General features: G+C 49.9%; 1 protein-coding gene across 2 annotated transcripts in view; it reads left to right on the forward strand.

The window, feature by feature from the left end:
* ARHGAP10 (Rho GTPase activating protein 10) overlaps positions 1-16,662 on the forward strand; it is a 2,208,119-nt gene that overhangs the window by 1,852,526 nt on the left and 338,931 nt on the right. For both annotated transcript variants that reach the window (XM_069631250.1, XM_069631251.1), the window contains one exon: positions 8,287-8,449. In XM_069631250.1, the coding sequence (XP_069487351.1) occupies positions 8,287-8,449 (163 nt within the window). The remainder of the gene's footprint in view (positions 1-8,286; positions 8,450-16,662) is intronic.

The following is a 16,662-nucleotide window of genomic DNA, read 5'->3' on the forward strand; positions in this document are numbered from 1 at the left end:
AACCTGTTCTACATTCTGACAATAAAGCATAGTTTGCACTACCTTTCAATCTTGGCATTGACACCCGCCACGTTTGTGACAGCGTCCATATTTTAGTGTGATGAATCGCTTGCATAGCATTTAAAACAGAAATCGAGATTGCAGTGACTAGAAATAATTGCATTTATGATTTCTCAACTAAATTATTAGTTTTACCTGTATGTAGATTACATTAGTCACTTGGAGAATCAAGCTTCGACTCTGCCTCAAAAATGGACATTTACTTTAATGTTGTGAAAATGGTCTAACCAGGGGGGCGTGGCCAGCATGCAAGCAGGCAGGATGTGAGTCCGTGGAGCTCCAGTGGCCGCCAAAGAAATCCTGTTCCGACATCCTTTCAGTGGAACGTAATTCGTTTAAAAATCATCTGTGGCGATGAAGACAAGCTGTGGCATAGACGCACGAAGTTAGAAAGCAGAAAGTCAATCCGTTTCGAGATATCCAACGACAACGAAATCTGTCGGGTACGTAGCCACAACACCAAGATGGCCGCCGCGATCTAACGGAGACCCGAGGAGAGGTGCGGCGCCCACGGAGGGCCGGGAGAGTGGTGGTGCCCCCGGCCTGTCGGTGTATCTAACACCATAGGAGTTAACAACATACGCGGAAGACAGGACGAAGGAAGAATCGTGGGGAGCAGCGAGTGACGGCAGAGCGTCGACCAGCACTGCAGCCTGCAGAGACTCGAAGCGGATGGCGCAGCCAAGCGTGGGCTGCCCGAAAGGGAGGTAGGAAGAGCCGCAGTGCCGAGAGAGAGCGAACGATCCCCCCCTTCCACTCACTGGAGTGTGCGATCCCACAGGCCACCCCGTCCGATCCTCTCCTGTTTCCCTCCCCCACCTCAGTTTCGCTGGTATGACAGCCGCCGAGGGACTAGCAGCGAGATCGGGACTCCGCTCTGGGGACGGAGCGGGAGTTCCATGTCATGCGGCGAACCCCCCTGCAAATAACATTACCTGAGCGGCCCGCGGCCATCCCTATCCAGGCGGTCCAACGCCGTAAGAAATGCTGCGCAATCCCTGCAATTAGGGAATTATAACAGAACTGTAACCAGCGTCGACAGCGGATTGGGGCATATTAACCCTTTCTTTTAAAAAGCACGTTGCACGCGGCCTGCGCTTCCAGAGAACCGGCATTTCTCGGCGCTGTCCGGTTTTCGGCACCCATGGAGACATTCCTGAAAATGCCCTGTACACCGCTCTAGTAGACGGCGAGAAACGAGAACAGCACGGAAACGCACCAGAGAGCACACAGGAACGAGCCCAGCCGAGGAGTGCGGGTAGCGTCGCCCGCTCAACAGCGGTGTCACATAAGCTAGCCGGTGCCATTGGGAAGAGGTGGTCACACAGCACCTGGGAGGCTCTGGTCCGAGAACTATCCCAGCAGACACTGCCCGAAGTGGGCTCATAGGAGAACCCTTGTACGGACGAGGCGACACATTGCAGTCAGTGTAACAGTCTTAATCTAAATACCACCCGTGAAGTCGTTCAAGGCACTCAACAAAACGAGATCTCATATACTACACTGCCAACTCCCACGCTACAGAATGGGGAAAGAAAAACCACGGAAATCAAGCGTACAAAGTAGAATGGACCAATATGCTTTTGCCACCACGTCTCAATTGACGGATCAAACACCGCAGTCAGACCCTCCGGAAGCAGGAGATGTCCTCTCACTGAAAGATGTAATGGCGGCCATCGCGATTTCCCGCACCTCCATGGAAACGAAGATGGATAGTATGGCGGCGGATGCGTCCTTCCTCCGCCATGACTTGCAAAAACTAACGTCTCGAATGGGAGAAGCAGAGCAGCGCATCTCGGGCACGGAGGACAACATTGGTAATATTAACCAACAACTGTCGCAGGCAATGCGCCTGTTGAAGACCCTGGAGGCCAGAGTGGATGAGGGAGAGGGTAGGTCTCGCCGCAACAACGTTCGTATCCTCGGAATTCCGGAGGGGACGGAAGGACCAAGCATGGAGTTATTTCTGGAACAGTGGCTAGCGGACATTTACGACCCACATTCCTTTTCAAAATTCTTCTCAATAGAACATGCCCACAGGATACCCTCTGGCAAGCCTATTCCAGGAATGCCGCCTAGAACTGTTATTGCTAAGTTCCTCAACTACCACGACAGGGACGCGCTGCTCCAGATGGCTCGCGCAAAGGAAACAGTCACTTATAACAGCTCCCAGATGGCCTTCTTCCCCGACTATACGAGAGAAGTGCAACGCGCAAGGCAATCATTTGAACCGCTGAAGCGGCAGCTATCCCTCATGAAAGTCAAATTCGGGCTGCTATTTCCAGCCCAGCTTAAGATTTATCACAAAGGGACGTCCACGCACTTCACTGACCCTCAGCAGGCCTGGAAATGGGCAGAGACCCACATTGAGGGTGACTGGTCGGCGCGACCAAGGAGACAGGAAGGAAGACCCCGGCCCCGTCCAGACCGGGCCCGCCAAGAAAGGCCCCCGGCGGGCGTAGACCCAGTGGCTCCGGAACAAGCAGCGGAGCACGCCGAGCACTAGCAACGATGATGATGTGAACTACATTACTAAAGGGGCTGAGGGCCACTACCTCCTAGAACGCAAATGGAACCACACACTGGAGGTACAACAAACACGCCACCCTGAAACAACCTCATCCTGCGTCTCATATGTAGTGTTCACGCAACACAACAGTCTCCAGTGAGCTCTTACGATGCAGCATGGCCAATTGCGATCAGGACCTCAGCGGTCCCATGCCTCTTGTTTTCCAATTCCGGCGCCAACTGCGAGTACGGCCGTGACATCGCCCGAGAAGTACTCCCATCCTGAGCCACGTATAATAATACCACAAAACCAACATAACGACGGCGGCCACCCGAGGCCACCTCCCAAAAACTTAGACTGTGACTACGAACAGTCGGCTTGGAAACGAAATAACCAAGTAAGACAGTTAAAGACTGAGCAAAGCAGAAGTAAAGTAACTAGGGTAATGGTTGTTGTTTAAGGTGTTACCTGTCCTTTTGACAAGGTGTTTGGTTATTGACCTGGGCGACAGATGCTTCAAGTTGGGTGGCGTATAGGGTGGGGGTGGGAGGTTCAGAGTTGTTGCGTTGAAAATTGTATTATGTTAAAAAAGGCCCATAACAAAAACTCCCTCGCACATGTCCCGAATGGAACGAAAGAGCAAACGAGTCTTGACAAAGAACCACCAGACACACGGTCTAGTCCAATCCCCTCCCAGATTGGCGGATCATGACACGCTCTTAGAGATACGACACACTGACACCACATATGCACAAGTTACATGGCACAAAGCAACAACGTCGATAAAAGCAGAGCCATCCAAGTGATGACATGGAATGTTAACGGGCTCGTAAATAGTATTAAAAGACGCCTAGTCCTACAAGCACTGAACCGCCATTCACCAGATGTGGCCTTCTTAACAGAGACGCACCTGGCTGGCACAAATTGCACATTATTCAGACGTACAAACTACCGGCAAGCCTTCCATGCCGGATTCACCATGGGATCACGTGGGGTACTGATCCTGATACACAAAAGACTTCCCTCTAGTCCCACCGTGGTCACCCAAGAACAGGGAGGCAGATATGTATATACGATGGGAACCCTGTGGGAACGCACTATCTCTATGATCGCTATATACGCACCGCCCAACCTACTAACCCCTCTGACTACCGACATCACGCCTCTAATTGTTGACAACACTGAGGGTCTTACGTTAATTGGGGAGACTTTAACGATGTTATGGACACAGAAGCAGACAGGACACATGTACGATCCAGAAATCCAGATATACGCACCAGACTCGCCACATTTACCAATGCACTGGGACTACATGATGTATGGAGGTCCCTCCACCCCGACACAAGGGAATACTCATACCACTCTGGTGCACACGCGTCCCTATCCAGACTGGATTATTTCTTTTTACCAACATGTAACATACATGAGGCGTGTGAAGCACAACTGCTTCCCAGAGGTATTTCGGACCACTCCCCACTTATGCTAACGATCAAGACCGGCAGATCACTCCCTCCACCTAGTTGGAGATTGAATGGCTACTACCTAGGGTTTCCCGAATTGATAGAACACATACAAAAGGTTACCGAAACATACCCTGAAATAAATACCGACTCTGTGGATAGCCCGACAACGCTATGGGAAGCACTAAAAGCAGTATTAAGGGGTGAAATCATAGCATGGACTGCAGCCCACAAGAAAAAACACCTTGAGGCGATACGTGCAGCTGAAGCCAAGGTACAGAGCGCAGAATCGGCTCACCTGTCTCGGGACCTACCGGAGACACACCGAGCACTCCAGTTAGCACAGAAGCAATTACAACACATAGCGCTAGACAACGCAAAATAAGCGCATGCTGCAATGCGAGCGAAAATATATGAAACTGGGGACAAGGCGGGGAAAATACTGGCGTGGTTAGAGCACAGGGACTTAGGCCTTACTCAAGTTAGGAAACTAACGACGGGAAATCCAGACCCACTAGTAACAGACCAAGACATAGCGGAGGGATTTGCTAATTATTACGCCGAATTGTATAGTGCACCACCCACACTGCCACCGACCGATATACTAGAAGGCATTACCCTTCCTATCCTGGACGAACACTAGGCGGCCCTACTAGAACAAGAAATTACAGAGGAAGAAATAACTGGTGCAATGTCGGAACTCCAGTCAGGGAAGACTCCGGGCCCGAATGGCTTTCCTGTTGAACTATGGAAAAAAATAGGGGCAAACCTAATTTCTCCACAACTCTTGTGCTTATTTCAGCACTCGCGTTCACAGGCCTTCCTCCAGACCTCAGGAAGGCCACAATAATAGTTTTGCCAAAAGCAGACAAGCCACCCGACATATGCAGTTCCTATAGACCCATCTCGCTTATAAATTGTGAGGCCAAAATACTTGCAAAGGTGCTAGCTAATCGGCTGCAACAAGTCATACACACGCTCGTGCATCCAGACCAGTCTGGGTTCATGCCACAAAGATCTACTAGGCAAAACATAAACAGATTACACGCAGCACTAGAAAAAACCCCTCAGTTAAAGAACCCTCTGGCCCTACTGCCCATAGACTTCGAAAAGGCATTCGACTCAGTGTACTGGGAGGCGGTTTGGGAAATTATGCAACGAATGGGCATAGGTCCGTACTTTGAGTTGGGTCAAGCTACTATACCACCTCCCGGTGGCGGTAACAAAAGTGAATGGATACACTTCCGAACCCTTCCAGTTAGGTAAAGGCACGAGGCAAGGTTGCCCTCTATCAGCATTAATTTTTGCATTAGCAATTGAACCCTTAGCAATCCTATTAAGATCCACACAAACATGGAGTGGCTTCAAGTGGGCGGATGGGTGGGAGGACAGGGTGTCCTTATATGCGGATGACCTGCTGATTTATCTGGCGAACCCGTGAATTTCCTGCCCCATTCTGTTGCTTCTATTAGAAAGATACGGTGTATTCAGTGGACTTCGCGTTAACTGGTCAAAGTCCATACTGTTCCCGGTGAAGCAGACAGATATGGCAATACCAGATGTGTGCCCCTACTGCATTGAAAGGGAACAATTTAGATATCTTGGTATACAAATCACACACAAATTAACAGACTATGTGGGAAAAAACCTGCACCCAGTGACAGCCAGGTTCAAGGAGGATGTTAGCCACTGGATGTCCCTACCACTCACACTACTGGGACGCGTGGCGCTCTTCAAAATGATGGCCCTTCCCCATTTTCTCTATGTACTACAGAATGCACCACTGCCGATAGCACCCAGTGAGTTCCATAAGATAGACCAAATCCTTAGGAGATTGTTATGGAAGGGGGGCACCCGAGAATGGCACTCACCAGTTTACAAAGATCCATATGGGAGGGCGGGATCAGGCTACCTCGACTACAGACTTATTACTGGGCCAGTCAAATGGCAATAGTGAATGACAAATTGCATGGGGACATCACTCTACCGCATAACATATTGCTGGACACCAACACGCAGGAAAGACCCATCATGAGCCTTCTCTACCGGAAAAGGGATAGGTCTGCTGTCCCATCCATGTCATCACATGTCACCCTAGTCTGGGCGGATATACATAAATACTTAGGATGGGATAAAAAATTGACGTTAGCACAACCACTCTGGAACAGTAGACATCTCCCAGAGGTAGACAAACTCCCTAAATGGCATTCATGGGCCCAACCGGGTATCACAAAAATCTGTGATGTGGTGAAAGAAAATAGGATAATAGCATTCGTGGATTTGACTGCCACCTTCGGGCTTCCACCTAACGAACAATACCACTACATACAGCTTAAACACGCGCTGCAGGCTCACCTCGATGAATTAAGTGACATACTTGATTACTCCCCACTAGAGCGCAACGTACTCCCAGAACTGATCACACAGAAAGTCACATCGACTATGTATAGAGCCATCAACTCCTTTGCTACGAAAGAGCTGTCAAGCCTGCAAGCCAAGTGGGAGAGGGAGGTGGGTGACGTACTTCCAGAGGAATGGATGAATTTGTTGATGTAACCTAGGGAAACGGCTATCTCTTCTAGGCTTCGATTAAGTCAACTGAAGATACTACATAGGGTTTATTACCCGAGGGTGGCACTATTCAAATGGGGGAAAGCTACGAACCCATACTGTCTGAGATGTAAGAGGGAGGAGGGCTCCTACTATCATATTCTGTGGGAGTGTGACATCATCCAACAATACCGGCAACAATGTTGTGATGAGCTGTCAAGAGTGATGGGAAAGAGGATTCTTGTAAATCCCAAACATTTACTGCTGGAAATAGAAGGGGATATTGATTTTACGAGGTATGAGAAAGCGCTCTTATCTATCACCACAGCGATACTTAAAAGAAATATAGCGCAACTCTGGGGCTCCGAAAGGACACCGAGCTTTGAACAATGGATCACGGATGTGGACATATGCGTTGCCATGGAAAAGAGAGTCTTTACTGCTAGGGGGTTCCCGGAGAAAGCGCAGAAAATATGGCAAAGCTGGGAAGCGGTGCATTAATAGTAACTTATAAGAATGAATCGTTACGCTATACAGAGACTTGTAAACAAATTGGTGGATGTAATATGTAAGTGACAAACTGCTGTGAAAGTATAGAAGCTCATTGGTAAGTGACCAAGGCGGGGAGTTGCTGGCGGGCGGGTGTGGGGAGTTTTGGTTACCCCGCTGTGCGGGGCTGTATGTTTTATGTTTCAAAACCAATAAAATGTTATATTAAAAAAAAGAAAATGGTCTAACCAGATCCGACTCGTGCCCCCTCATTCTTTAACTCAGACTTTTTTATCGAAACAAACCTTGCCTGTTCAATTGCTGTACCGGATTTCAGCGAGTGTTGGATTTCTGCTGCACTTGTACTTTACCGTGGATTTAAATTGGATGCGATCGTTGATGCATACTTTGTTTTTAAATGTACTGCTACATAATTGAGCACCTTACAAAAAGAATTTTCTGTAACTTAACATTGTTTACATCGCTTTAAAACATCCTTCAGTAATGCAGAGATGTCCAACATTAACAGAACTATTTTTGCAAAATCTATTTGTTCTCAACAGCAGACATCATTTGATAGGGGTCATTGAATGGGGACTTGTCTTAAAATGTACAATTCTTACATAGCCAGTGTGACATAGGAGAACTGAAACTTTGTACCTCGACTTTCAAAGTGACATAGATATTTTGTTTCGGGGGATGGTATGCTCGTCTTGGAAAACAAGGAAGGATGCCAGCTGAGGAAATGATAGTGTGTCATCTTCTAATGTAGTTCACTCCAGGTGATCTCAGTTGGTGTGTAAGCAATCTGGGCACCAGGAAGCTGGAGGTTAGTTACAAATGAATAAAAGACAGGCTGCTGTGTTCTAGCTATATGATATTGTGTATAATATGATACGGCGCAGGCTTGTCTGCTTTTGTCCTCACAATAGTGAGTCATCAACAATATCAGCTTTACTTTTTCTGTTCTTGTTGTTTTATTCTTCCCAGAAGTTGTGAAAGTGTATTTGTTTCCCAAAGTATTGTTCACCTTCCCAAGCCCCCTCTTTGTTCCCCCTAGTTTCTCCCAGATAAACACTGGGACACTAAATGGCGGGCACTCCGGGTACATCTCACTGTATGTCAAGCATGCTCAATTGATTTCTTGTCATGAGTCCTTTGACGTCTGCTGAATAGCCTTTAACCTTTGGGACCTTTTCGTTTGTTTTCTTTTTATAGTTGATAATCAAAGTGGACCCCAGGAAGATACACCCACTGGCAGCATGGATTCTCTGTCTTCCCAGTCACCCACACCTACAACATCCAACAGCCCACCACCATGTCAGGACACAGAGAGCCTGCTGACAAACACCGGAGACCTCCTAGACTGGGCAACCTCACAGTGAGTAATGTAACAAATCTGAAGTCGGCACTGAGAGCAATATTGTTCTGAAGAGGGCTCCTTGCTGATGTTGTAGCCAAGCAAGCAAAAGCCATACCCTTCTTGCTCATAGTGTGTGGTATGCACATTGGCGTTGCTGTCTTGGGTTATGCAATGGTGTAATTCTGTTGGCCATTTTCAGTGACAATTTCATTTTTTAGGAACTGTGAAGATGCCCTAAAAGCCTTGTCAGAATGTGTGGGCTGGTGGGGGCAGAAAAACACCGTTAAGGTAACTCTCGCAATACCACAGTGCATATGTTGTGTTATGTGGTCTAATATTGGGTACCTACTGCCATTTACACAGTCTCTGGTCTTTAGCGACTGCAAGAGTGGAGTTGGTTTGGGGTTGGTTGGGTTGGGCAGCTAGTAGGAGTGGAGGAAGTAAAGTAAGGTTGCTGTTTTTCCAGTGTCGATACCTTCAGATTTGAAAAAAAACGCTCTCTCTGTGTGAGCACGTTTCTATGTGTTTTTTGAAGTTTGATGTCTGCAAGCCGGCCTGAGTAAAAACTGCTGTGGATATGTTTGTCATCAAGTGTGCTAAGGCTGCTTGTGCATGTATGTCATCTGCTTTGAGCTTGTAATCCACAGTGGTTGGCATGTCATTTTTCAATGGTTTGGTGGTACGGTTTGCTGAGATGTGATTTTAATTATAGTTGGAGGCTCAAAAGTTTGTTAGTCTGTCTTAGTGACTTTGTGCGAGACAATGCTACATGGGGATTCTAATAGGTTTTTTTCATGTATTTGGTCCTCCAAAACACCGTAACCAGAAACATTCTGTAAGACAATTCCAAAGTGTCAAATATTGGCCAAATATATAATTTTGAAAGGATATAAACATAGCAATGATGCACCATAGCATGACAGTTCAGCAGGACATGGCAGATTAGTGTTTTGCCCCACTGGGCATCTTGTGTCAGTCTGTGCCTCACCCTTTCCAATATGGCGGTGCTGCTTGGGCCCATGCCAAGATGACAGCGGTATGTGATGCACCTTAACGTTATAGTGGAGTTCCTCCTGACGCTCCTTGTGTCGGAACTCTTCCGGATCCTGCGGTCCTGATTGTCCTGCTGTACCTCGGTGCTTTCTTCCTGCCGCTCCTGTACCGCTGCTGTCCCTGTTCGCCTGCTCTTCCGCTGGTCTCTGCATGGAGCCAGGCTTGCTGGCTTGGTCCCTCTCCCCCTTGTTTCTCCTCCTGCTTACCTGCTCTTACTTCAAGTCCTGCCGCTGCATCCAGCCTCTGCCTCTGCCTCCTGATTCGCTGGGTGGGCCTGTTCCTCCATCTGCCAGACACTGCCACCACTCATAGGTGGTGTCCAGGGTTTTGCTGTCCCTCGGTTCTCCTTGGTTCTGTGCATTCAGATGGGCCACACTTACGTTCACAAGTCATCCTCCAGAAAGAAGGTAAGCGCAAACACGCGGCCCGCTATTAACAATTCTTACTGGTACTTGACCGCATTGTAAGGCTGCAGTTGTGGTGTGTGTAAGGTTGTGATGTTGTGTATGGTTAGTTATATTAGTTGCTAGTGCAAGGTGTGTTCTGTGACGATTCGAGCGTATTCGTCCTTTCTCCTCAGGGGGGGACCCACCGCCTGTGAGACTAGAAAGGTGAGCCTGCTCACCAAGGTCCTATCTAAGGGTCGAGGCAAGTGGGATCTCACTGTTAGTGACTCCCCTCTAGGGGACAAGGACTCTCATTCCCTAGCAGAACTCCTTAGACAAGCAACAGTATCTGCTTGGGATTGCCTTTAATACCAAGTAATGTGTCTTCCTTTCCAATGAATGACTTCAGGCAATGCTGGATCAAATACAAAACATGAAGGAAAACAGAACACTGCTTTAAACTCTGATGTGTTTGTAATTGGGATGAACCGATCGAGAAGAGAGAGCGAGAGCCATATGCAGGGGAAAACCTCTGATGTAGCTACGCCTGGCAGTGGCAGAGCAGTGTGGACACGTGGAGACCGTGGCTATCAAAGAGAGAGAGAACACCAGCAGAGAAAGCCAGAGGCCCGGTCTCAAGAGTATGGGTGAAATTGCTGTCAGGACAGAGTGCAGAGGACCATCCTTTGTAGTGGCGTGACCATGGGAAGTCCATAATGGGCCGAAGCCCGACCAACAACTCTGAAACCCAGAGAAACTGGAGGAACTAAACCTCCCTTCGGCAGTGCAACACCGAACAAGCAGACGGAGCGAGACGTCTGGGGCGACTCCGTGGTGGAGTCAATAAAGCAAAGGCAGAGGCACAAGGAAGCTGCTCAATCCCAACGCCAGGTCCATTAAACCTAACACTGTGGAATGAAGGTACCAGGGTAGAGCAAGAAAGGGTATGCAACCGGGACTACAAGTCATATGTGAAAGTAATTACAATATTGAACGTGAGGCACTGAGTAAACACAAACGTGTGCATGGGGAACGACCCACAAAGTTGCCAATTATTGTATTTGCCAAACATTGGCACGCATTAGGAAAATACTTTACAAATCATTTTGAATTCTAGCACCAACCACAGAATTATACAAAGCCAGAAAAGGGGGAAACCGGCGGAGAGGGCCGGGGGGTCGTGGAACCACACCATTGAGAGAGGCATTATAAAACATGAGGGACAGACCTCAATACAACTATCCAGCAGGAGTAAAAATATGAGGGGAGTTACAAAAGATGATGTACAGAAGGATAATCAGAAGGACATTAAATTTATAAACAGATCTTGCAAACCCTAGCGACACAACACAGAGATGTGCGAGACATTCAGTGACCTCAGACCAATATTAACCATTGACTTGTTACCAAATACTGAGATAGCCAAGACTTGCTGTGTGGAGCGATCCCTGAAGGAAATGCCAAGATAGTCAGCCAAAGGGAATGTGCCAGAGGTTATATAGGCAGGCAATCTTTAGTTAGTACTTTTTGTGGTAGGGCCAGATAGGAATAGATTTAATGGACTGTGGATATTTCTTTTGGACTTCTGGCAGTAGACGAGCACCCTTATTTAGTTTTGTTAGGTAGAGACTATTCTCATTGTAATAGGGCCATTTGGGCAGTTATTTCTCATCCTTTAAAGTAAAATAGCTTTACAATGTCCAACTTGTGTCTGTCTCCTTCTTTCGCTCCACCATATTGCCCAGCTTCATTGTATCAGTAATTTATACCAGCCTAAAATGCACTCTGAGCGTACTATCTGAGATGTCAGCTGGAAGTGAGGCTCCCTCAATCTTAATTCAAATTGGGGTACCTACATATGTGCCCTGACATAGAATATAGCCTAACTATGTACAAAGCCCATAAGACCTGGAGGTCCCAAAAGGTTTTTAATGGTCTGCATCTCTCCTGCACTTAAGTCTTCACTGGCTCCCGGTTGCTGCATGGATTAAATTCAAATCCCTCTGCATCATCCACAAATCTCTCTGGGCCCGGGGACCACGCGATCTTCAACTTACTCTTACGTCCTATCCCCTTTCCTCCATACTGCATGGGTATACTCCTAGGGACGGGAGACGGAACCTTTTTCACGAGAAAAAATCTTCTTCCCCTTTAAATTTAGAGGTGGGCAGGGGTGCGGCCCTGGGAGCATGCGCTCCCCTGACTCCGCCCACCGGCACCACTCCTCTGTCCTCTTTTCCATGTCGGCGGAAACGTACCCCTTTCACCAGCGCTCCTGGGTTTGGCTTCGGCCTTGTAATTCCAAGCGCTGTTCCCCAGATACTGTCTTTTTGTCTTTTGCTTCTAATCTTTAAACCGATACTTGGTCCTCTGGCGCCACGCTCCTCCCTGGCGCATGTCGACGTCTTTGGGCTTCAGCAGGTGTCCAGCCTGCTGGGGGCTCTTCCGCACATCCGACCCCCATGCTCTGTGCCTCCGCTGCCTTGGCCCCGACCTCATTCGGAGGGCTGTACCTCGTGCAACACGCTTACAACACGAGCTCTGAAGAACAGGTTAGCAAGGTAGAGGGAGCTCTTCGAGAAGTCTCCTCCAGAGGACTTGAAGAACTTCGTCAAGCACAATCAATGCCCAGGGCAGGGCCACTATTTTCCATCGCACCCTGCAAGGGCAACTCCTTTCCTAGGAAACGTCCGAGCGGGAGGGACCATCCAGGTCCTCAAACCAGCGCAGGTACCAAGGCTATTCAGCTACCGACTGCCAAGCCGAGGGGTCGGCAGATACTTCCGGAGACAGCATTGAGGGACCTCAAGGTTCTTTTATGGGGTGTCCACCCGAGGGGCTATGCCCTACTACTGGCTAAATACTGAAGGGGCGCCTCTACGCAACACAACCAGCGACCTAGCCGAGGGCTCTACGCCTGAGGTGCAGGGTAGGCCTCAAAATCCACCGCCAAGATTTATGGAGGAGGCCGGTCCCAGTGAGCCAGCAGCTCGATAAAATGCCTGCTGCGCCAGACAAGGTGGCTGCTCGTCCGACACCACCCGCGTTTGGGGAGCAGGTAGGAAATAGTGTCCACGTGGGACTGGTCTTCACCAGGTACGTGGCCTACACCTTATCCTTCAGTGTCGTAGGGCAGATACCCCCAGCAGCCGCCCGCTACTCGGTCAATGTCACATGCCACCCCAGCAGCCTGTGAGGACAGGTGTTTTTTTTTAGAAGTTCCTCACGCTGATGAAGTCCCCTCAGATGGGCGCCATCCTTCGGTATGTGATCAGGGACATGCTTCCTCTTGTCCCTCCGCTAGCACCCATAGTCATTCCTCCCATGGCTCCGGAGCCTCAGGCCCTGTGCAGCCCCAGCTGCCCACGTCGGGTCCTTTGATTCCAGCTCACCTGCCTTTCACAGTTCAGGCGATTCCACACCTGCCTCCACAGCAGCCTCTGGCTCCGGTTGCCACACCTCAGCCTACGGCTCCAGGCACTCCTCCCCCGGCGCCAGTCCAGTCGGATACCCTGGTGGACACCGATGAGGAGAAGGACCCCGACACACCATCTTCAGCCAAGGCCTTCCATGATCGACTTGCAGGTTTGACTAAATACTTGGGGCTTCCACAACCCGAGGTGGAACAACCTGAGGCGGGAGTCCTGGCCGAAGTCCTCCCTCTGCGCCCCATGGCTAGAACGGGGATTCCATTGCAGAAGGACGTTGTCGCCTTGGCCAAAACGGGATGGCTGACACCAAGTACAGACAGTTGGAGGGGGATACACTCTTGTTGTCGCACACCTGCTCCCACACTCCTCAGTGATTGCCGTGGCCTCCATATACTCTGAGCCGCAGTCTACATTGGCCATCTCGTCCTAGTCTCCAGGCAAGGAGGAGAAGATCTTGGAGGCGTATGGGAAGGAGGTCTACTCCCATGCCTCGCTGCACCTTTGTCAGTCTAACGCGGATGCCATGCTCGCAGCTGTTAACCAGAGGCTTTGGCAGGAAATATTACTTCGTTCCGGAACTTCTGGTGCACAGTCCGGGTCAGAAGCTCCCTTCTTTCTCACCTTTTTATCCTTGTTGGCGTTCTTCCGGGACGTGGCTTCTTTCTTTTTCACCGACCGTGACTTGTATAAGCTGGAACGCGAGTCCTCGGGTTCCAGCGTGGAAGCCGGCTGCCAAGCCGGTAGTGTTCGAATATCCAGGAACAATGGCGATTAATCCAGGAAGGAGGATAACAAAAGGTAAGGAATAGAAGGGGGGGGGGAGTTCCAGGAGAGAAGGAAGATAGAATGCACGATACACAGGGAGCAAACTCAAACACGTCTAGTAACTCGTAGGGGTAGAGTTGAGACGCGCGGAGCCGCAGGGCCGTGCCGGTTTTCTAGGAAGCTGGCGAGTACACGCAAAGGCTAGACCGCTGCAGTTCTGTGTCTGCGGCCATTTTGGATGGGTTGCAGAGTTAATGCCGCTGTGCATCAAGGACCATGAAGTCCAGAAGGGTCGAACCCGGCCATTCATGACAGCCCGGTACGCATCAAGACGGGACTGGCTGAAGCAAAGATGGTGGCTCAGGACATCATGGAGTCCAAGTCTCGCATATCGACACCTCAGGCAGTGCCATCTGCATCGCCACGGACATGAGAAGGATGGCGTGGGTCCAGGCTCCCAAGTTCAACCTGGACGTCCAGGAACGCATTTTGGACCTTCCCTTTGAGGGTAGCGACCTCTTTCATTTCTCCACTAATGAGGAACTGGATAAGAAGAAAAATAGTTCACAAACTGCAAAGTCGTTATCCATCCTTACAAAGTACACGCCCAAGACTTTCAGTCAAACGCATTAGCGTTCCGACGAGGGTCGGGCCTTCAGCGGGTTCCAGGGCTTACAAGAACGATGGTCCAGGCAGCCGAACCGCTCTCTGAGCCAACACTGCTGCAAACAGCACAAGGTGGGGAATAAGGGCTTCTTTCAGTCCCCCTCCTCATCCTCTGAGCGAAAAAAGGCATGATACTCCCCTCCGAGTCCATGTGTCTCTGGGGGCAGGCTTGCTCTCTACGCACACAATTGGTGCGCAAGGTTCACAGATCCCTGGATCCTATCAGTAGTTTCCACGGGCTACCACCTACCGGTCCCTCCCTCTCCTATCTCCTCCCCTCGACTCCCACCGATTGGGACAACAACTCTGTTGGCGGAAATTCGATCGTTCTTAGAGAGCCACGCAGTGGAAGAAGTTCCAGCCTCCCCGAGGGGCATGGGCTTCTACTCCAGGATTTTCGCCATACACAAGAAGAACCAGGCTGGCCTGAGAATTGTGTTGGGCCTTTCCACCCTGAACCTTTCCCTCCTGCTTCAAAAGTTGAAGATGGTTACCCCAGCGCTTATTGCGGAGACACTGTGCAGGGGAGACTGGATGTGCTCCCTGGATTTGAAGGACGCTTATTTACACATCCCGATTTGGTAGCCCCATCGGTCCTTCTTGCAGTTCAGGATCATGGGCTTCCACCTCCAATACAAAGTTCTACCCTTTGGCCTCAATTCAGCACCAAGGGTCTTTACCAGGCTTATGAATGCAGTGGCAGCCCTTCTCAGGGCCCACGGACACCATGTCTATCCATACCTAGACGACTGGTTCGTCGGGGCGAGATCCCGAGAGGCGGTCCATCATACCTCCTTCGCCCTCATGAGCACACTTCACCACTTGGGATTCTCCCTCAATCTCAAGAAGTCTCAGCTGGAACCGACGCAGAGTCTAACGTTCCTGGGCCTCATTTGGGATAGAATGTTCGAGAGAGTCTTTCCATCGGAAGACAATATTGCAGCCATCAAGAAGGCCACAAGTCACTTTCTCAGCAGAGGTGTGACCTCAGCTTGGTGTTACCAGCACAGTACCCTACACAAGACTCAAAATAAGGAGAGTACAACTGCTCTTCGCAACTTCATGGAATCGGGAGCGAGGCTCACAGGCGGAACTCGTCAGCATTCCTCCCTTCCTACACCAGGACCTAGTCTGGTGGAGCACGGACTGCAGGCCCTTCCGACAACCAATACCGCAGATTACCATCACCACAGATTCGTCCTTTGAGGGGTGGGGAGCTACCCTGGACAACCACAGCCTCCACAGAGTTTGGTCCCTTCAGGAACAAGAGGTCCATATCAATTAGCTAGAACTGAAGGCCATATGGCTGGCTCTCAAGGCCTTCCTGAAGCTCATCAGCAACAAAGCGATCCTCATGCAGACCGACAACTCCACCAGCCTGTACTACCTCAACAAGCAGGGTGGCACCATGTCCCCTCAGCTTTGCACCCTGGCGGTCAGCATCTGGGAATGGGCCCTGATGAATGACATTCACCGGACCACGAATGTCCACGGGAGTCGAACCTCAAGGCGGACATGCTCAGCAGGCTGGGGGCGGCCAATTTACGAATGGCAACTGAACGATTAGGTCCTTCAGGAGAACTTCAACAGATGAGGTCATCGTGAGGTGGACCTCTTCGCCACCTGGTTCAACAGGAATTGCCCTCAGTTCGCATTCTGGCAAGGACAGGATCTTGGCTCTCTGGGCAATGCATTGCAAATACAGTCGAACAGCATGAACGCCTATGCCTTCCCCCCCACGCCACTGGTACCGAAGGTGATCTTCAAGATAAGAGACTCCTGGCACCTCAGAATCATTGGTGGCCGGCGAGGCCATGGTTCTCGGAGCTACTCAGCTTGTCGGAACAGCCTCCGATGCACCTTCCACTGGGCCCAGCTCATCTCCTATTGCAGCAGGGGCGCATGGTCATCCACCCCGCCCGCAGAAGTA

Source organism: Ambystoma mexicanum, chromosome 6q, assembly GCF_040938575.1.
Source record: "Ambystoma mexicanum isolate Mex_15411 chromosome 6q, UKY_AmexF1_1, whole genome shotgun sequence".
Lineage (NCBI taxonomy): Eukaryota > Metazoa > Chordata > Amphibia > Caudata > Ambystomatidae > Ambystoma > Ambystoma mexicanum.